This window comes from Condylostylus longicornis, unplaced genomic scaffold, assembly GCF_029603195.1.
Source record: "Condylostylus longicornis isolate FDR11 unplaced genomic scaffold, ASM2960319v2 ptg000010l, whole genome shotgun sequence".
In the NCBI taxonomy this organism is placed as follows: domain Eukaryota; kingdom Metazoa; phylum Arthropoda; class Insecta; order Diptera; family Dolichopodidae; genus Condylostylus; species Condylostylus longicornis.
Genome location: NW_026577979.1, coordinates 10,547,319 through 10,570,469, shown reverse-complemented (window position 1 = coordinate 10,570,469; position 23,151 = coordinate 10,547,319). Strand labels below are relative to the sequence as shown.

Genomic DNA, 23,151 nt, shown 5'->3' with positions numbered 1-23,151 from the left:
GACAACGAAAAAAACCTCAAAAAATTGCTTTGAATTTTAGTAGTTAATTATTTTTAGCATAATAATATGCTTGCTAATAGACAAAACTGTCGTTTATAGAATGAAACACCAATATACCGTACAAACTCGCTCACATTTAATAAAATATACTATTGGCGAAAATTGTGCAATAAAAGTTATAGAACATCCTTTTTTCAAAAATAAGCTCGCACCATGATCAATGATTTTTTGGCATTGAATAAACGAATAAATTCAAATACAAATTGTTATTCACATTATACCATTAAATATAATCCTTATTCAAATTGGGATTTCATGAGAAAATACAAATTTAATATCTCTACCCAAAATGAGACTGAAGTTTATAAAAAATGTATTTTTAAAAAGAATTCTACAAATTAACCTTTTTTTTTGTTAAATATAAAATTATCCTTAAAATGGTGTGTTGTCAACTTGAAATTCAATTCTCAAAATAAAATCAGGCCAAAAAGGAAAACGAACAGAAAACACAAAAAAAATAAGATTAAGTTGGAGAAATTTTCTCTAGATCAAAATATTAAACGATTTTCTTTCGTTTTCCTTATTTTTCTTTGTATACGCTCTACTTTTATTCATCTGTGCGGAAAACAATTAAAGTGACAAGGGAAATGTCAAGTACCTACCGAAATCATTACTTTCAATATTTAATGTTGTCAACATTTTACTTGCGTATATCCTTTTTTTGTTTTGTTTTGATTTTTTTTTAATATTATCTTTCGGGAGACCAGATAATGTGTGTACGGTTAAATATAATTTTTTATTTCACGTTTACAAGAAAACCAAAAAAAAAAACAAGAACTTATCTTTATTTTAAAAGTTTAAAAATCATTTATGTAAAAATATCAAAGACTTTTCCTATCATTAAAATCGTTATCGCGAAAATCGGTGAAAAAAATAATGACAGTCATAATGTTTTTTGCGATTTGTGGAAGTGTAAAATGCTTTTAAGTTCTTGCGTTTCGCTTTTTTTATTTTCGATTTTTGAATATTAAGAATCACAAACCTTTTTGCAATTCTCTTATAAAGATTTCCATTCATTATTCCTTTAAATAAATAATAAAAAAAGGATACGGAAAAGTTAATAGACATTTAATGACATTTTCAATTTCTAGGCGGGTCGTTTTATTGGAGTACAGATGGATTGCGAAAAGTAATTGAAAATGTTAAAAATATTTTTAATATCAAAATTTACATTGAATATTCTTGTTCTTGAATATGTATACAGAATTCATCGTACCTTTTTAAATTGATCTTGGAAAATTATTATGATATACATAAGCGAATATAGAGCAATCTAAAGAAAAGGACAAATGAAAAATTTTTTAAAAGTTTTACACAATCTTTTAATATCTTATAATTTTCATAGTCTTCTTCTCTGCTGCTTGTGCTTGCACTAAACTTTTAGGTTCAAAATTTACAATAAAAATTTCCAGTCAATCTATAACTTCGAAAGTATTAACGCACACACTAATTAAGTTTTTTACAAAATATTGATAAAATTATCGAAAATACGTGTTTGTAATAAAACTCAAAGCAATCATCAACTTTAGCACAGTTGTTTCGTAAATTAAGACTAAGTTAAGAAAAGTCAAAAATCCTAAGGAGTTAAAAATATGTAAATCACATAGTTGCAAGCAACTTGTTTATTTCTATCTTTTATGCATATGCAAATTTTTAAATTCCAATAGAAAATTTCGAAACTTTGGAATTTTTTACAGATCCTTACAAATTTCCAATGAAAGTTATCAATAGCTTACATTTACAACCTTAGTTTTTTTGCATCATTGAGCACGTAACACAATACATTTGAACTTCAGAAAAATGAAGCACGGCTAATAAGTAATTTTAAATAACCACTGATTTGCAAAAATGTCAATTTCTTTATCATTTTAAGAGCATATTATGTGAATGTATTACATAATTAAAATAAAAATGCTTAATTAAAGTTAAAAATAGCAAAAGCAAAACACCTTTTTCTTGGGTATCATACATGCAAGTTTTGGAGTGGACAATAAATATGTATGGAATTTTCTTTTATAATTCGATTTTCTCTCTTATAAAAATTTTCAAGGTAATCTAATGAAGAGAAATTTTGATATTTGAAAATATTTATTATTTCCCTAATGTGTGCACCTAATGTTAGATAAACGAATAAATTTATACATAGAAACGTAACGGTTAAATATTTGGAGGAGAAAAACATAAAAATTTTTCATAAATTTTTATTTCTTTTCTTATAAATCATAAAAGTGCTTTTAATTTTTGATTTTATTTAAAGGAAACTTTTTTCCATTCACAACGTTTTCCAATGATTTGCATTTTTGCATACTAAAAATCGAAATATGGTTGCTTTTATGCACAAGAAGTCGAATACATAAATTTTATTATAAAAATTTATGTACTCATACATGTGGCATAATAAAATAATCTTTTATGCAAAAGTTCTCGTTAATTTTTTTTTGTTTTTTTGCGAAAATTTTGCTGAATAAAGAAAAATAGAAATTTATTTTTCCATCATATGGTAGAAGCGGAACATTTTTCATTTTCAATATTAAACAAAAACGGATTTGGGAAATGAACATATTTCCACTTTTATTGATGTTTTAAAATCACTTTATTTAAAGAAGAAACTCATATAATATTATTTATGATTTCTGAAATAAAAACGCTAATTTGTAGTATTAAAAAAATAACACAAGAATTCTTTAATGATGCAAATATGGTACGCGTGTGTTCCACAAATTGTCTACTGAACGTCATAAGGATTACTCAACTCTTTTTGCATTGAGCAAGGAAAATATGAGTGAAAAGTTGCCAAATTTCGTTTTCAATACAATTTTTTAATGAAAAATTCAATTGTTGAATAAAGATTCAATTCGAAATTCAGGATCAAACATATGAATATATTTTCCAACAAAGCCTGTAGTAAATTCAAGTACAAAATAGGTAGCAAATTTAAAAGTATCAAGTTATGCAATAAATTGTAAGCTTAGGCATCAAATTGTAAGAAAATTAATTTTGCTAATGTTGGTATACGAACAAAGTATGAATGATAATTCTCGTTTTTTGTTTGAAGAAAAAATATGTTATAACTTAAGAAGATGTTCAAAAATTACGATTTTTGAAGTAAGACTCTGATAAAAACGAGTTTAATAATAACAACTTTATTTATTCAGTTGAGAAAACTTTTTTGAATCTCATTAAGCCCTCAGATAATTATTATTTTCGCGATAGATAATGTTGAAAATAAAGTAGGTCCTCTCCTTTCTAAAATCCTAATAAAATATTACTTTATTTCTGTTTGTCAAAAATGGTTCAAAAATTGATCAAATTCTGCCTTTGGTTAGTTCATCGATATTCCAATTTAAAAATATTTCCACAAGTCCTTTACCCTACATAAATTTTTTTACTTTTTCAACCAATTGTTCGTATATGTCGAAAATTACCAAACTTAATTAAAATGAATCTGAAACAAGTATAATTTTTTTAAGAATACCAGGCAAATAATTGAGTTATTTTCAGAACTTATGGAGTATGTAACATTTTCCTCCTCTCCTTATTCCTTAATTTGTATTTATTAAATTATAAAGTTGAATTTTTATCTTTTTAACTTTTTCTCAATATAGATAAACGAAATTAATTAATTTAATTTGAATAGCATAAAAATTTTCCATTTCTGTTTATTGCTTCCTCTATGATTAATTATAAATAATTTTTTTATTCTAGAATTGCAAAATTCCACAATGTACTTGAAAAATCAACTTTCATTAATTAAATACAAAAAGGATTTTTTTTTTTATTATTGTGTATTTAATAATATGGTTTGTATATTAAAAAATTTTGTTTACCCTCATGTGATGAATAAAGTGCTTCATTTGATATAGTAAATTGTATATAAAAGAAAAAATCAAAACTTCTGCTATTGACAATAATTCTGAAAATATTTTAGTATTTGAGTAGAGAAATTAATCATTCTGCTATAGTGTTGTTCAATGTTCGTTCGCTAAGTTGAAGGAAATTGGAAGTTTCCCCGGGATATTTTTAATAAAATTTTAATAAATTTTTATATGAATATATTTTATGTGTAAATAAAATGTGTAATCTTTCCTTCTTTTTGATTATTTAAATTCGTTGGTAAATATCAAGTCGGTTAATGTATTCTTGGTATTTTATACATTTAAGATGAGAATTTAATTAACAGAAAGTTTACAAATAATGTGAAACAACAATTATTCATGATATTGTGAAATTTTAATTAAATCTGTTGAATGGATGCTCTATGTAAGTTATGTGTCAATAAATAATCAATTTTAGTAATTGCATCGCTTTAAAATAAGTCTGGAATAAACCAGAGAAATTTCATTTTGAAACAACTTTCTTAATTTATTTGAACTGTGATAATTTACAAGTATTAGATCCCAAAGCATTACTTTCATACTCATTTAAGTCAAACGCGAAAATCCGCAGTTCGTATCCATGGTTTTTACCGCGCCATTTCTCCATATCACACGGCAATTAATAGTCAATAATTTTTCGTATTCTTAAAATTGAAATATTTATTTGAAATAAATAATCAATCGAAGCATTTTCAGTAATTTTGTTTAATATTTTTTTTGATTTTAGCTGCCAAATTGTATCAGAGCAAAAATTGTTTACTCCCAACTCGTGCAGTTTAATTTTATTATAGGTATTTATTTAAAATATAAAAATAGTGGGCCATGATTGGTGAAACTTATGTACATTTACATAATATGACACTATCAGTGATGTAAACAAATATTACACTGACAATGCAAGTGTTTTGTCTCATCAAAACCCGTTTTCTGCGGCTTTTTTTAAGCCCTCCTATTATTAACGCAGTAGTATTTGTGCCTGAATAAATTTCAATTTTTCATTCCTCTTATAATGAAGTTAAAAATTAGATTTTGAGTGTCAAATTTTGTTATATTCTTTAACCATTATGTCTTATTGTTGTTTAATCTTACAATAGAATCGTAATATTTTAATTACAATTTCAGAATATTTATTTAAAATTCATTAATTGGTGTTTTCTTAAAGAATAATATATAAGAGAAAAAATTTATTGAATTTTAATCAAAAAAGTGCATTTAATTTCTATTTCACTTTGTATGTTTTCTATTGCAAATATACGTTCTATATACAAAAATATTAAAAATGTAACATTTAAGTTTTATGTTCAATTTAATATGCAAACAAATTTTACCTTATTATTAGAATTATATTTACATTAAATCTAAATTATTCTTAAGAAATTCAAAGAAACTTAACCTTTTCTTTTCACGAACAATAATGGGAAATAAATCAAAATTTACAAAATAAAAATAAAAAATTCAAATTCTCTCATTCTATTTTCCTATCAATAATTTCAAATTTTCTATAACACAACCGGAAATTTAATCATCAGAAGAAAAAAATTCTAACCATGGTCCCATAAAGCATGTTCCCTGCTATTATTATTTACATATACAACATTATATACATACATTTACATATACAAATAGCTTATTTCATGTTCATTAGATATTGCATTTATCGCATATATCAAAATATTAAAGACTTGCTATAATACACTATGAATTATTTCCATTTTGTTGTATAACATTGCATGTATAACAGTTAAAGTTGACATGTTGCAATATTCATATTAATATTAATATTACTTGTATTGTTATTGTCATCTTCACATCTTCGAACTTGTTATGCATTTATATAATAACCACGTTCTCTTTTCTTATTCTGACATTTTTCATATAATATATAACAAAGTGCTGCTGTTATAAGAACAGCAATTGTTACTGCCATACCAATACTTATCCACATTAATTCACTATTGACATCTTTGTAAGATCGACCTGTAATGTAAAAAGAAAAGAATAAGTATATTATAATGTATATAAGTTTACAAACACGAATAAAACATCATTAATTATTTTATTATAAAAAAGGATATGTGAAAATGGTCTTCTATATAAGAGAAAGTGTTGATAGTTGGTGTTGACATATAAGATTTAATATGGTGTTAAAGTGTTAAGGAGACTTACATTTTTTTTTCAAATTTATAGGTGACTTGCAAAATATTTTACGATTTTATTACTTAATAATAAATCGACTTCAGAGCTGATAAATTTTAAAGAAATACAAAGGATTTTTAAATTAATTTTCATGGATACAAGATAGTTTCTCTGGCAAATTTTCAATACTTTATTCAAAGTATCGAAATTTCAAAAATTTAATTTGTCTTTATGATGTGAATCACTTTAAGGACTAAGAGTTATGAAATTTAAATATCAATCTTATTGTATTTACAAAATTAATTTTATTTGTAAAAAATTTCCCTCTATATCGGAATCAGTCATAATTCTGCTGAAATTCAAATTGATTTAACCCAATGAATTTTATAAATTGAACATTAAATGAATAATTTATTAATTGACATAATCAATTCAGATTACATAGCAAATAATATAAAAATGTAATCAAATTACAATTATGTAATTAAAATGAAAAATTGATAAAACTTTTTTGTTGTTCTACAACTTTGCTGAAGTGGTTTTTAGTTGCAATTCCAAAAGGACAATCGAAATTTTGAAAATTCTGTTGTTATTAAATTTGTTTTATGATTAAATGTATAAGAGTTCATAAATTTATTAAAAGTATAATATAATGCTCAATATTGGCGAATTTATGTATAAATAAATAGCACCATATAATACGAATTATTTCAATGCATTGCTATTGAGGGAGGAGGCCATATAAACAATAGATGGCTATCACCGTATGCTAAGAAGAAGACTGATCAAAATAAACTCAACTCATTCAAAATAAAATAGACTGTCTGAATCTGAATAAAATAGAAATGGAAGCAAAATTTGCCAACTAATCTACTGTAGCTGCTAGTTGTTGAACTCCTTCACGATATTCTAGAGCCTCTATAGGGAAATTCAGATAACTAAAAAATGCTCCTAGAATGTGTCGCTTCTTTTTCATTAGAAACTGCCGCTCACAATAAATAATGTTTTTTCTTTATATTTTGAAAGTATTTTTAAAAATTATAAGGTCAATTTTACCTTTTCAACTATGAACAAAAAAAATAAACCGGAGTAGCTATACGGAATTTTTTAGTACTTATGTTTAATGGCCTTCTATTTTTTTCCATCAAACAAAATCCATAAAAATTTACGCATCCAACTTTTGTTAATTTTTTTTTTCTGATTAAACAAAATCCATGAAAACTTCTGGATATGTAAAAGCTGCATATTTCTGGGGGCACTTCTATAAGTAACGTAATAAAATAACCATCATAATTTATAAAATAACAAGTATAAAAGCCCGAAAAATAACCGTTTATAATCTTGAATTTCTTACATAATTTCGTTATTATTATTGAAGCAAAAATATCCTTAATTTTTATTATGTAAATTTCTACTATGCACTTGTAGTACATAACTACGTCTATTGTTATAAAATAGTTAATAAAAATTGCATTTAATTATAAGCTATGAATTAGTATGGTACTTTCAACTTTCGTTGTTAAAGAGAACTTGCAAAATATAATTAACTTTATTTACTTTACTTTTTTTTCTCCTAGTGCTTCTTATGCAATTAAATGAGAAGAGAAAACAATTGAAAAGGATGTTCCTTGAATATAGAAAAGTTGGTTCTTTTTTGTAAGATTTAAATTAATTTTGTTTTAAAATTTTATTATTGTTTCGAGCTTTATCTTTACCATAACAATAAAATCGTGATTCAATTCTTGAAATTCTTTTTTGACGGTTCTGCTTCGTAGTTTATAGATTCTACTTCAAATTTCAAATTAAAAAATTAAACATTTTTTGTTGACCTTTGTTATACCCTTATATACAAAAAAAAATTCAATGTGTAATATTTTTAACAATTCATTTGAGATTTTTTAAAGAATTCACCTTGCAAATTAAATGGCTCTTAACTTACATGAAAATGAATTTATGGATTTGTAGTCAGAAGTTTCTGGATTTTAAGTTTTGGTTAAAATCAACGTTCAGAAATAAGTTGATCGAAGTAAATTAAGCGGTAGAACTTTATTTTCAAATATTTCCACAATTTTGGGGGAAAATGCTCGTTTTCATTTAGTTATACTGTTTATGTTCGGCTACAGCTTCAAATCATAAAAAAAATATTGAAAGAAAAGTACTAAACAAGATACAGAGAGTCCTAAATGCAATTTATTTGAGTAATACCACAGAATAAAAGGCGTGAAACGCGAACTAATAAAAAAAAATTACAAATAAAAATTAACAAATCATATAGTCCCGGAATAGAACTTTCAAAAATGGGCCGAAAATTTAAATCCTTCTTTAGTAACCTTATATTATAAAGAGTAGAAAATGGATGAAATGAGATTATTTTTCACTAAAAGATGCTTATAATAATTTAAGCGAAGCCCAACTCCAGCTATAAGTAAAGCATCAGTTACTAAGTTACTAAATATTCAAATGAACTTTATAAATTTTTTATAAAAATTTCAGTAAAAACAGAGCAATCTACTAATTTTTTTTTGTTTTAATTTCTTAAAAATTCTTTTTAAAAATTACAACCTCCATCAATATTATAAATTCTATTCAAAGTAAAATATTAATGATTGACTTGGTTAATAAAATGCTGCTGTCCTTTCCATTCATCCTTTAATTTTTCTATTTTGTCTTTGTTTTTATTTTGGAAAAAAAATGGTTCTTAAATGGAGCAATTTATTATTTGGCATTGACCAAAAATGTAATGAATTTCTTAATTATTTTTGTTCTGCTTTATATTGTTCGTATATTTCTTTGGCTTAAAGTTCAATAGCCTTTCATTATTTATAATGTTGTCTTTATAAATAATTTATGCATAAAAATTTCCATTGTTTAATGAGAAAAAAAATCTCTTAAAATTGATGAATAATGAAGCTTTTTAAATAATTTTTCTTTTACGTACAGTAACGTAACAAAACATTGGAATACATTCTAGTTCCTAAATCAGGATGTGAATTTGAATTTGAGAAGCTCAATTTTCGCGTAATTTATTCTATCAGTTATTTATTATAAAACTCGTTGCTGGTAGTTTTTAAGCAATTTTGACAAGCTTCTAAAATCCTGGATGCAATTCATGTAATAATTTCAATTAATGAACTTCAAATTGATATTAATGTTTTATATCTCGATCTTATAGTATAATTTAATTTAAAAATAATAAATTGCATATATCGTAAAAATTATTATTTATTTATTGATATTAAATTTCATTTTAAGGCATAATTTATACATAATTAATAATGTGCATTAAATAATGGTTCAAAAGTGACGATAATATTAAAATTTATCATTTTCATTTAATTAATTTAATTTTTAATTGTTTTATACCTGTTCTTTAATTAAAATTGAAATAGAGAAGATAAATTGCATCCTATATCCTTATACCATTGCAAATTTAATTAAATTAAATGCATATACTCTTATGACTCTTACTTCTGAAATATAAACTTTGTTATACGATATAAATACCTAATCAGTAGTATATTGGGATGTGTTTTCAATGTAATTTTAACAATGACAATAAATATCATCTAAAACTGATGTTAATCAATTATGAAGCAGTTGATTTATTTCATAGGAATTTTCAGTGTTCGTCTTTGTCTCATAAATTCTATCAAATTTATCACACATATCGGAATATATGGCGTATTAACGGACATTCGGTATATATAACAGTTTACGAGTATGTATAAGATTGTAATTGAATACAATTTGTAAACAGAGTTGTATTTACACTGTTTTGTGCTTTAGGCTGCGAAACTTAATTTCTAAAATGAAATATGAAGAAATGTGAATATACAAATATTGATTCAAAAGGACTCGCAACCAATTAAGTAGTGCAATTTCTTAGGGAACTCACTGACAAAATTAGATGTGTGCGGAACACTTAACCACGAGGCCTTTAATAAATGTTTGTCATTCATAACTTAGAGAACAAAGTCGCTCTTTGGTATTTATTAGAAATTTCAATCAAAATGATAAAGAAAAACGTTCAAGCAAATTCAGGTTTAATTTCGTAAATTCCTAAATTTTTAAAATCAATAGTAGTTATAAGAGTAGAATAGTTATCTCCATTTCAATATTGCTCTACTTGCATAATGTCAGTAAGAGCTTTTCGATAAATGCTATAATATGTCGACGATTTAGTAAATTTTTATTCTTATCATCATCTTATCCTCATATTTCTTCATTTTAACAAAAATCTTATATATTTTTCAGCATCTTGACCAAGCCTAACAATGGAATTGTGCCTGTTAATAAATGAAATCCGGCACTGTTTATAGGTGACAGCTGCGATATTTTTTAAAGTAATCAATTGTTGTCTATAAAAAATAAAATGAAATATCATCATTAATTTCATCTTCACATCAATTAATTTCCAGAAAAATGCATTTTGCCAGGAGACTATTATACTATCTATGATACTGTTAAAACCTTCAACGCAACAAATTTCAACTTAGTTTACAAAATTTTCATTTTAAATATCCTTTGAAATATTGTTAATAATTTATACAAAGATTTTTATGATTCACTCTTTACATAAACATGTGCACGTTTTACTCATTGTGTAGAAAACCAACACGTACGTTTATACATAATTATGTAGGTGTATTTAATTATAAGGCTTATACTTTTTGTATATACAGAATACATATAATACTTTTATTGATGCTCTTAAATTTAAATCCATTAAAGAGATTTATTTATCTGGTCTATACAAGTATCTTAAGAACCCACTTAACAAAACTATAAAATGTACATTATTTTATACACAAGAAAATAAATAATTGATTGAATGATGATAAATTTTATAAGGATTTCAAGGAAGGTCATTCAATTCTTGTGTTATACATTATAGAATTTTGTAATACAAAAAAGACAAATTTTATGGTGAAAATACTTAAGCATTGTTATACAATAATCTTAAAAAATAAAAGTATTTAATAAGCTTTTTAAATTAAAACGAGAAAAAAAATAGAGTTGACCATGTCAACTCTGTGATACCCGTACGAATTTGTTGTCATATGTGTCCCATAACTGACTATGGGACAGACTATGACTTTATGTTGCCGTATATTAATTTATGCAAAATTGCAGTACTGTGTTTTTCAAAATACTGTATGTGCCAAACTACCATTGAAGTTGTATGGCAGCTATCGGAAAGTGCCAAGAAATTTTAACGAATTTTATCAAGCACATCGGCCCTATTAATATATTCGCTTGTGTGCAATATCTATATTACAGCTTTTGTAGTTCCTGAGATATAGCCAAATTACTTTTGAAGTTGTATGGCAGGTATCAGAAGGAGCCAAGTAATTTCAACGACTTTTATCAGACACATTGGCCCTACTAATATATTCATTTGTGCAAAATTTCAATACCATAGCTTTTATAGTTTCTGAGATATAGCCAAATAACTTTTGAAGTTGTATGGCAGGTACCAGAAGGAACCAAGTAATTTTAACAACTTTTATGAGACACAATGGCCCTAATAATATATTCATTTGTGTGAAATTTCAATACCATACCTTTTATAGTTTCTGAGATATATCCAAATAACTTTTGAAGTTGTATGGCAGGTACCAGAAGGAACCAAGTAATTTTAACGACTTTTATGAGACACATTGGCCCTAATAATATATTCGTTTGTGTGAAATTTCAATACCACAACTTTTATAGTTTCTGAGATATAGCTAAATAAATTTTGAAGTTGTATGGCAGCTACCCGAACCGGTACCCTGATCATGTCCAATTTAAATAGGGTTCTGGCACTTACTACAATCAATCATTTGTGAAAATTTGGTGAACTTAGCTCAATTAGTTTTTGAGTTATCGTTCGGACGGACGGACGCACGGACGGACGGACGGACGGACGGACGGACAGACAAAGCTAAATCAACTCAGAATTCGACGCTGATCAAAAACATACACTTGAGTCTATATCTAAGACCGTTATTTCTCAACGTTACAAACGGTAAGGCAAATTTAGTATACCCTTCGAACATACGTTCGTACGGGTATAAAAATACTACTGTGATAATTTTTTTTGTATATTGTGTAAAATAATAAAGATGATTGTATTAAAATCCTTAATACAACGAAACTGTAAACATAATATCCGTCCTTCGGTCAATTTATTATGAGGAATAAAGTAAAGTAGAATATACAAGAGAACACATTTCAAACGCATATAAATACATGAAAGGCAAGTTGATTTCAAAAATTTGAGAAAAAAATATTGCCAAGATAGTTGGTTTTCCTGACTTCTAGTAGTGACGCTTATCTATGTTGCCTTAAGCAATGAAAATAGCTACATTTCCTTCATTTGCGAAATTTTAAAATTGTTTGTAGTTTAGACATAAAAAAATTATCAATATTTTTTTTGACGGTGTTAGAAATAACAACAATTTCTAGAAGACCAGAAATTGGTGGAAATTTTTTCCTACAGAAATAGAATGAAATCTGGTCCTTGTTATTTTACTCTATGGCATAAATTAGATAGAAAACAATATAAAGAGTTTTATGTTTTATACGAATGAAAATCTTTATTCTAAGCGAAACTAAATTGGATTATGAAACTGTTTGGACTGATAATCTCATGAAATTAATTGCTTCACGTGCAATTTAGTTTTAAAACATTGATTCTGAACATGTAAAACTATAAAGTTGTGTACCACGAATAATCACAACAAAAAACTTTAATTTAAGACAAAAACGAGAAAAAAAATAGAGTTGACCTTGTCAACTCTGTGATACCCGTATGAATTTGTTATCCTATGTGCAAATAAAGATGCCATAACTGACTAAGGGACACATTAATTTATGCAAAATTTTAATACTGTCTGTTTTTCAAAATACTGTGTGTGCCAAACTACTATTTAAGTTGTATGGCAGCTACCAGAAAAAGCTAAGAAATTTTAACAAATTTTATCAAAAACATTGGCCCTAGTAATATATTCGCTTGTGTGAAATTTCAATACCATAGCTTTTATAGTTTCTGAGATATAGCCAAATAACTTTTGAAGTTGTATGGCAGGTACCAGAAGGAACCAAGTAATTTCAACGACTTTCATGAAACACATTGGCCCTAATAATATATTCGTTTGTGTGAAATTTTAATACCATAGCTTTTACAGTTTCTGAGATATAGCCAAATAACTTTTGAAGTTGTATGGCAGGTACCAGAAGGAGCCAAGTAATTTCAACGACTTTTATCATACACATTGGCCCTACTAATATATTCGTTTGTGTGAAATTTCAATACCACAACTTTTATAGTTTCTGAGCTATAGCCAAATAAATTTTGAAGTTGTATGGCAGCTACCCGAACCGGTACCCCGATCATGTCCAATTTAAATAGGGTTCTGGCACTTACTACAATAAATCATTTGTGAAAATTTGGTGAACTTAGCTCAATTAGTTTTTGAGTTATCGTGGGGACGGACGGACGGACGGACGGACGGACAGACAAAGCTAAATCAACTCAGAATTTGACGCTGATCAAAAACATACACTTGAGTCTATATCTAAGACCGTTATTTCTTAGCGTTACAAACGGTAAGGCAAATTTAGTATACCCTTCGAACATACGTTCGTACGGGTATAATCATCATTGGAAATTCTAATAAAGTTGGGTCAAACCAATGGTTTGTATTGTAGCACTTTTCCCTTCAACAAGTGAAAATTCTGCTTTTAAATACAGTCTATGCATACCTACCACTCTTAAAATTATTTTCATTCATATACAAAACTATTTCTAGGATTGCATATATTTAGGATGACGCATATATGCAGTCTTTGAAATAAAGCAAAAATTAATATAAAAAGGGGTTAACATAATGCTCGATTTTAAGGGTTAATTGTGTGAGTTAAGAAAAATATTTATATTTTTTAATTTCACTGAATTTACCGTTAGCTTTTTGCGTTTACAGAAATTTGAAAAAGCTCCCGGTTTCGGAAATATAAGGTGTCAAAAACTCAAATTTTACAAATTTCAAGAGGCGATAACTAGAGAGGGGGTGGAGATGGAAAAAAATTTTCTTCTAACTAAATGAACTATTTGTTAATGTCTAAAAGCTCCTAAAATTTTAAGCTTCTGCAGGCTGGGGTCTAGAAAAAAAACGACATCAAAAATTTGTAAAAAAAAGGACTTTAGATAACGGTAAATTTCGACGGCCATTTTGTTTTTCTAAAGTTTAACTGTAGTATACTGCGCTAGAGGAAGGAACCAACTGCCTTTCTGCGTTTGAAAAATTTCAAAAATGCTTATGGTTTCATTGCAACAAATATTTAAAAAAGGCCATTTTTAGGGTTTTGGGGGGTATAACTTCTATAGGGGGGGAGATAGGTAAAAATTTTGTTCTACGGAAGTAAGTTTCTAGTAAAGATCTATGTACATATAAAATTTCAGCTTTCTATCTTCAAGGGTGTAGAAGTTTTGTAAACAAAAAAAGTGTCCACGGACGGACGGACGGACGGACAGAGTGAAACTAATAAGCACTTTTTTCAAAAAATTTTTTGGAAAAGTGCTAAAAATTAACCTGTTTCGTAATTGAAATAAAAAAATTCTTTATAGATTTCTGAGAAAAGAATTAATGGTGCTTCATTATCACATTTAACTGTCACACCATGCTCCTTTTTTGATGTTTATAGATAGACTTACGAATTAAACAAATATTATTCTATTAATTGAAAGAATTTATAGCATATGAGTTAGGCCAATTCATAAAACACGCTACAAAACACATTTTTTTTAATCACAAAAATGTAGTGAATAAGATTGATGCGAACTATTGATCAGGACCATATTTGTTCAAAACTGTAACTGGGATTTTCGTTATTTCGCATAGAGCAACTAAATTTTTGGAATTATTTTGGCTACACTACTGATAAAGTGTTAAATCTCAAACGGTCTTCAAATTCTGTCAAATTATCTTTGAGAATCGTACAACTTAACACTCCCTGATTATTTCCAATCATACAATAATGTGATAAATTTATTTTTATATGCGGCATATAAAACCTCTTAATATTTTTTGTAGTACAATATTAATAGCTTGCTGTATTTTAATTACAATCACGTGTATTTCTTGCACTTATTATAAAAATCTGTTGAATCAATTAAAATCTTAAAACGCAATTAAAAAACTAATTGTTATACATACGAATAGAAAGATTCATAAAAAATTTTACATGAGCAATAATTATGCATTCAAAAACAACTGCAAGCCCATTAAAAATTGTATTGCAAATTCTCTCTGCTTTAAAAATACTGAAATACAACAAAAAGGATAATTTTTAACAAAATAGTTTTAAAACAAAGAGGCTATTTTACGTTCCAAAAATCTCAAACTTGAAACAATAATTGCTTTAATGAATTTAATAATTATTTCTTGTTAATTCATTGTAGAACTAAATGCAAAAATTCCGGTTGCTTGTAGTATGGTTTAAAATATCGAATAATAAAATCCTGTACAAATACAATATTTCAATTTTTAAGCTAAATGGAATGTGAAATATACCATAATTTTAATATTCAATAAATCTTTGATTAAAACCTAAAAATTAAATTCATTTTCCATAAATATCTACGATTCTTTACAGGAGCCAAGCACTATAGTAATAATTTTATGAAATTGTAGAAGTTTTTTCTAGAAAATTTCCGATAAAAATTGAAATTTTTTCAATCGAAGTTGCTTGTTGTTATAGTGGATATTATTTCTCATATACTCAAAACCATATAATTCCCGAAATATTAAAGTTTGGTAACGTTGAGGGTACACCAATGTTTAAAAACTGCGATATTGTTTCATTTCTTAAAATTTTTCTTGTAATCGTAAAATTCTATCTGATTTATACTTTATATATAAAAGTTTATCTTGTTAAAAAATATTGTAAATTAAATTTATATTTTAGGTATTTTCTGAGAACAAATTTTTTTCTTTTCTTTTTAAACAAAATTGTAAAATATTTCTGTACAAATTTAAAGAAATAATTTAATGGAAAATAAAATTTGAGCAAAAAAAATAATTTTTTACATCTCGAATAGCTCGGAAAAAGTATTTCATGAAAAATGAATACATGTTAAGAGTATAACAAAGTAAAAAACAAATAGAAGGGAACACAACAATACAGCTATGTTTTGGAACAGAATGAGATAAAGAGTAGTGGCAAGTTTCACCGACTATGTTGGTATCATACACACAGATAATTTAGTCAATTCTATTGAAAATTATTTGGAATTGTTCAAAAAATGTGAATATTCGCAGGAATTCCAGAAATTTCTTTTAAAAACTTTTACAGAATAAGTCAGCTATTTCAGGTTTCTTATAGAATTATGAGTTAAGTAAAGAGTAAATAAACGCGATTTTATTAAATCAGATTTTAAAAGCAGAAATACATTACTGTAGATATTTTTGATCATTAAATCTCTAACTATCACTAACAATAGTATAACCCTTGCCACACTATTTCTTTTTCTCCGTAAAATACGATTTGAATTATTTTTTCTTATTATTTCCCGTAGCATTATATTTTATTATTTTAAGTAGCATAATAAAAAGCTTCACATAATCTAAAATTTTTTGTTATATTCGACTTTAAATTTATAATGTCAGTACTGGTGCCATTTAATTCATATAATTTTTGTAAAGCAACAAAACCTATTTGTTACTGTTCTTATACAAATTACATAGGAATGTTGAGATGTTATTAAATACAGTAAAACAGAGCTAGTAAAAATTAAAAATTTCCAGCTTCGCACAATTATCGCTTTTATTTATAGTTTCCAACGATTGGAACCAAAACAAAAAGACTTTAAGCTTTTTATGTGAAAACCCATAATTTTTTTTGCACTTTTTTCGAATATTATTAAGAATATCTTAAAATTTATTAAGAATATCTAAAAGTAATTTTCAAAATCGACTTTCAATTGATTTTTAACAATAAATTTTGATTACAAGAATATCTGCCGCAAATGTTTAAAATGTAATCCTTAGCATTTAAAATCCTTTAAAAAACAAAATTTGTGTTTTGTAAGAAATTTTCCGAAAATTGAATGAAAACGAATATAAAGTGCACCGTAATTTCATATCCTTGTTCATATTTTTTTTTCATATTGTTGTATACGTATATAATAGTTGTAGGTAATCATTAGAATAACAATGAGCAGAAAAAAAAGGATAAAAATATTTTTTTTATTTTTTAAATATTTTAATACAGGATGCTGAATGTAAACATAAAAAGCATAAAGGATATTTTATTGTTTCTGTTGAATAAAATAATTACCCTGACATTCGAGCATATTTTTTACTTTTTCTTTCTTGGTTAGGATTAAAAAATTTTACAAATTTTTAACAAAGTAAGGAGCATTTAACTGATCTTTTTCTTTTTCGTTATACAAGTACAATATATTTGTATAATATGAAAATAAGGCTTTAATAAAATAATTTTATTTCAACCGAATAATAAATTTGCTTTAAGAAAAACAGTTACAAAACCATAAAAATATTATTTAAAAAATTTTTAAAGTTTAAAAATTTCGTGCATAATTCTTTATGCTGAAAATATGCTTCTTAAATTTTAATTAGATTTTATTTACTACAGATTTAGTTTAAGAAATAATTAACATGTTTTAAAATTTGAGCCTTGTACTTTACTACCATAGTTATACTTGATAAAACTACTACGTTTTATTACTTTTCTAATTTTAATTCTGCTCATTTAAAAAATAGATATGAAGTTTCTTGGACTTAATCTGAATAATCGAGTTTTCTAGAACAAAAAACTGAACAATTACATTTTAATTTAATTTCATATTGATTTTTGAACAATATTTTTGTATTGGAGTTACTAGAATAACTAACTATTACAATTCAGTTTTCATTTGTTCAAATTTCTTCAAAGAACAATTTTTTCATAAAAGAATTTATAAAAGGATATTAAGGCATAAAGGTGAATTCTATGATTACTTATGTAATTCAATTTAATTTTATTTATTGTGTGTAGTTATAATCGAAAAATGGAAAATTTGTAAACAAATCTCCTAGGAGATCTTCTTCAAAATTATTTATAATGGTACCATAATATAAAAATTTGCATAGACGAGCAAGAATTTTCATAATACTCAATATGATAGGATTCTAGACCCAATAAGTGGAACACTCAAATTATAAACTTAAATTTTTAATGATTTTCTCCAGCAAAATAAAAAATATTTTGCAATTAGTAAAAATTTATTTATTAAGAAATTTTTCAAGCACTTTATATAAAAATGAAATTTAAATAGTTTGGTTGTTTAAAAATGGTGCTCAGTGATGTACACAGCACTTAAATTGAAAACATGAAACAATTTAATCCAATTTTAACCATTGTACATTAAAAATTGCAAAGAAGAATGTCAAGTTATGATAAAGTTATTAAATAACGCTGAAAAAATTAAATATGATGTAGAATGATGATAAGCATGTATGTAACACAATATCCATCATGTTAAATTGTAAAACGAATACATCGAAAAAATATGTAGTTATGCAGTAATAAAAAACGAGTTGCGATTACAACCATACGAACGGATAGAAAATGGCTTAAAAATTCATGAAACTCTTAGATAGGTAAGATTTGTGTTTGATATTTGAGCACAGTAACCTACATATTTGCTTAGCTAATATTTTTATTTTTAATCGTAGTCATAACAACTATTATACATACTTGATTTACTTATTTTGAAAGTATGAAAGGGAATTTATGTAAGATCATCATCTCTAGCATTGTCATAAACGTTTATAATTCCTATGCGAATAGGAAGTTTATAACATACTGTCATAGTTTATAATTCCTATGCGAATATCACAATTATGTAAGTGGGTTATTGCAATTTTATTTTATATATATTGTAAATGAACTAGTGTACATTTTTTTTATCTTTGTCCTTATTAAGAATTTTTTTCTGAGCAAAGTAAAAATTTAATATTTTTTTGCGAAAAAAACATAAAATATTTTTAACACATTTTTTTCATGTCATATTTTAACTATCAGCCAATGGTATGCTAAAATATCAATTTTAACCAATAAGGCAGTCACACTTTTCCTATTAAAATTTTACACATGGTCATTGAACATTCTACATTTTTGAGAAAAGGCAGGCTTAAAACAACCAATGGCACTCAAATTAACCATTTATAAGGCATAATTTAATAGTATGCTGAATATTATAGTGTCTTAGCACATAATATTAGCCTCGTATGAATGTATACACTAAGCTTTCTAGTTCCGTTCTAGTTAAAAAAATATTTTTTCTAAATAATTAGAATATAAATTTCTTAAGCAAAATAAGAGCAAAAGTTATAAATTCCCAATTGCAGCAACTTAACATTCGGATTAGTTTTTTGCAATATTTATATTAACTCAAATCAAACCAATGGTTTTTAAAGTAGCAGTTTTCCCTTGAACTACTGAAATACATTTTCCAACAAATAAATTACTATTAAAATTAGTTTCATAAATATAAACCAAATTATTTTAATTTAATGCATAAGATTTAAGATGAGCAAAAAATAAAAATGCACAGAAGCGTTAACATAACAGTTGACTTAGACGGTTATAAAAAGCCAGAAGCCACATTGAGCCAGAATCAGAATTTAAAAAATGTTTCTAAACGAACAGACGGAGTAAATCTAATAGGAACTTTTTTCCAATTTTTTTTGGAGAAAAAATAGAAAGGCTATGACAAGTCTGTGATAAGGCAAAATAATTTTTAATGTATAAATCGTATTGTAACTGCCATAGTATAGAAGTAATAGTATGTATGTAATCATTGATAAAAAATGAAAAATGATAATGTTTGTATCTCACGCTTATAGCGACGATGTACGTACCTCACATCTTCCTTTCTTAGCGTTACAAACGTAATACTCAATTAATAAACTACTTCAAATATTCATTTGTATACTGGTTTTTAATAATTGCGGCAAATATTTCTCATTTTTTCCAAAGCCTTTGTAATTTTTGTTTTTAACTAACGAGTTTACATTTATTATACAAAATAAATATAAAAAAATCATAATTGACTCTAATGGAGTAATCTGATTTTAATTAAATTTTTATTAAAAAACAAGTTTTTCCAATATTTCTCTACATATTTTTTCAAGGAGGAAAAAAAAGTTAAAATATTTTCAATAAAATTTCCAATTTATCATATTTTTTTTTATTACTGCACGAGTTTTTATCTCAATTTTTCTTTACAAATGCCATAAAATATAAAATATGGAATTTGAATGTTTTTAACTTTAATATTTTTTAAATTGAAATTAAAAAAATCCTCTATTTTTCCTGTTTTCAAAGGAAAATTTTAAATACAAAAAAAATTATTATTATTTTCAATACTTTTTTATGAGTTATTAAAGTATATACAGGGTGATTCAGTAAAGAGTACACTATTATATATATCATTGATTGGGACATCAAAAATTGGTAAAATTTTTATCTGGAACTAATGTTAACCGACTAAAACCGTTTAGTTTTAGAGATATAGAAATTTTACCGAATTTTCACAAAAATTTTACTATCCCAATCATTTTTTGCTTATAATGAAAATAATATAAGGTTTTTGCTTGAATTTTGAAAATAATATAAGGTTCATACAAATAATTTTTGAAATTATCTGTAAAGGGTCTTGTATTTTGTCTTTACTAACCCGACAATTTTGAACGAAATGTTTTGAAACTTTCATATTTCTTTTTACAGAATTTTGTCCAGTTACTGAATGACCCTATACTCTAAATGAATCCCGCTGTACACTATAATCTCGCGTTATCTTCAGAGTTTTATTTATAGAAAATTTTCATTTGAAGTGACAAAAAAAACGTTTCATAAAATTTTAAAATTTTAAAAATATTTATTTCAAATGAAAATTTAGTTGTTTCAACAAAACTTCATGTTGAGATTTCCTTGAAAAAACTATTCTTGATCAGTAAAATATTTTTGTTTTTGAGTTAAAGCAAAACAACCTTAACTAATTTTTTCGATATGAATTTTTTAAATCTTTAATACAATTAATTTTTCTAGCATCATTAAATTTTCCAAATGATGCGGTTTTCATTAAATAAAAAATTCTAAATTTAACAAGAAACAGAAAACAAAATAATAAATTCGTATATAGATATAATTGCATATTTTTTGGGGCTGTAACCTATTATGTAACACACAATATTTACAATACTTCCGTTTTATAACCCCTTCATTTAAAAAAATACACATAATTAAATAAATATCTCAATCATTGCCATAGCAGACGAAGAAAATTTGTTCCTTTAACATGTGAACATTTTCGCAGACAATGCGCTGCTAAATTCAAGAATTTCTAAGACTTTTTCAATATCTTTAATATAAAATTTCAATTACTTATTTATATCTCTTCATATAACATTGAAACTAGCCGAATTAACCGAATTATTGACTGAGTATGGAGTTAAAATTTACAATCAGTTTTTCATCTACCAAATTAAACGTAGGCCATTGTAGCGTGTAAAAGTAGTCTCTTTTAATATAAAACACTTAAGTGGACACAGAAATTATTGAAAAGAACATTAATTATAAATGACTTTTTAATATGTCCTTAAAATTGTTTGTGAAAATTCTACCTGTCGCAATATTTAATATTTTTTATTCCAGTTAGGAATAACGATTTCCCTTGGTTTATTTAATATTTTCATTTTCAATTTACATAATGACGTAAGGTACACCATAATCAAATATTAGCTTTGAAAACATTTTCAAAAAAAAAGTAAGAAAAATGAAGAATTTTGTAAAACAAGAAACTAAAAATTGAAAAACTTCTTCAGGGAAAAAATAAATAAATAAAACGTGAAAGAAAAATTATTTCTGGAATTAAAAGATAATCGAATTAAGAAACGTTTGGCACGCTTTTAAAAAAAAACTTTTTAATATTAAAAAAAACTTTAAAAAAATTTTTATTGAAAATGTTTAAAGAATTATTAACAATATCCTTTAAGGATTACAAACTTTACAAATATTTCATTTAAATTTCCATTATTAAGTTTGAGAATGAGTTTTTTATAAAAACAGAAAAAGAAAATTTTTATAAAAATAAAATTGTTTTAACAAGTTTTCCATAACAATTTGTTTTTTCCTTACCGAGTTTTCTAAATTAACAAAAGCATAAATTTTTTGTGTCTCTTAATTTAATTCAAATTAAGCTTGTATTTAAAGGTCAACCATAAAAAATTTTATTAATTTAAGAACCGTATAACTGAATATCCTTTTATTTATAATTATTTAGTCCTTTATAATTATTAAGTTTGAACACGAGCTTTAGTAAAATATTTTGTCATCAAATAATTTTACTAAAATATTAATGAAATAAAATTTCATATAAATTTAAAAATTAACACAAAAACTCCACACCGCACTGAAATTTATTTGAAAAACCAAAATATTAAATGACTGGAACACAAAATATTTAAATGAAAAAAGAAAATACCATAAAAATGGCCTGGAATTCTAAAACACTAGTCTTTTTTTGTGTCTACCCTTTGTTTAATATAAAAAAAAAACAATATATAAAGTATCCTTTTTATTAAGGTAATTTTGAAAACCTAAAATGCATAAAATTCTAATAAAATTTAAGATATAAAACTATATGAACAGAAAATTAAATTTCCACGCTTAAACTTCAAAGAAAATAAAGAATTTGGTAGTCATTCACGTGCCATTTTATACTGAAATTCTAAATTTTTGGGCAAAAAACATGGAAAAATTACAGATAATGATAATGTTTTCATCTAATGATGCTTAATAATGCGAACTCTTATTGTATAAAAATGAAGACCGCATATAGAACAAATTGTCTATGCTATTAATTTTAATGATAATTTTTGGAATTTGCAGAAAATTTTGAATATACCCGAGTAATATTATGATAAAAAAATATGTTTCACGAGAAAAAAAAGGTCATCATAGAGAAGATTTATGTTAATAGTGAGAAAATTTTTTCATTGTTATAGAGTAAATATTTTGGAACTGATTT

The 23,151-nt window shown here is 25.4% G+C and overlaps 1 protein-coding gene across 1 annotated transcript in view; it reads right to left on the bottom strand.

Moving 5' to 3' along the window:
- Positions 1-5,346: 5,346 nt before the first annotated feature.
- Positions 5,347-23,151, bottom strand: part of LOC129619053 (uncharacterized) — a 93,437-nt gene continuing 75,632 nt past the window's right edge. The window contains exon 3 of the mRNA XM_055534131.1: positions 5,347-5,912. Coding sequence (XP_055390106.1) covers positions 5,758-5,912 — 155 coding nt within the window. The 3' untranslated portion in view covers positions 5,347-5,757. The remainder of the gene's footprint in view (positions 5,913-23,151) is intronic.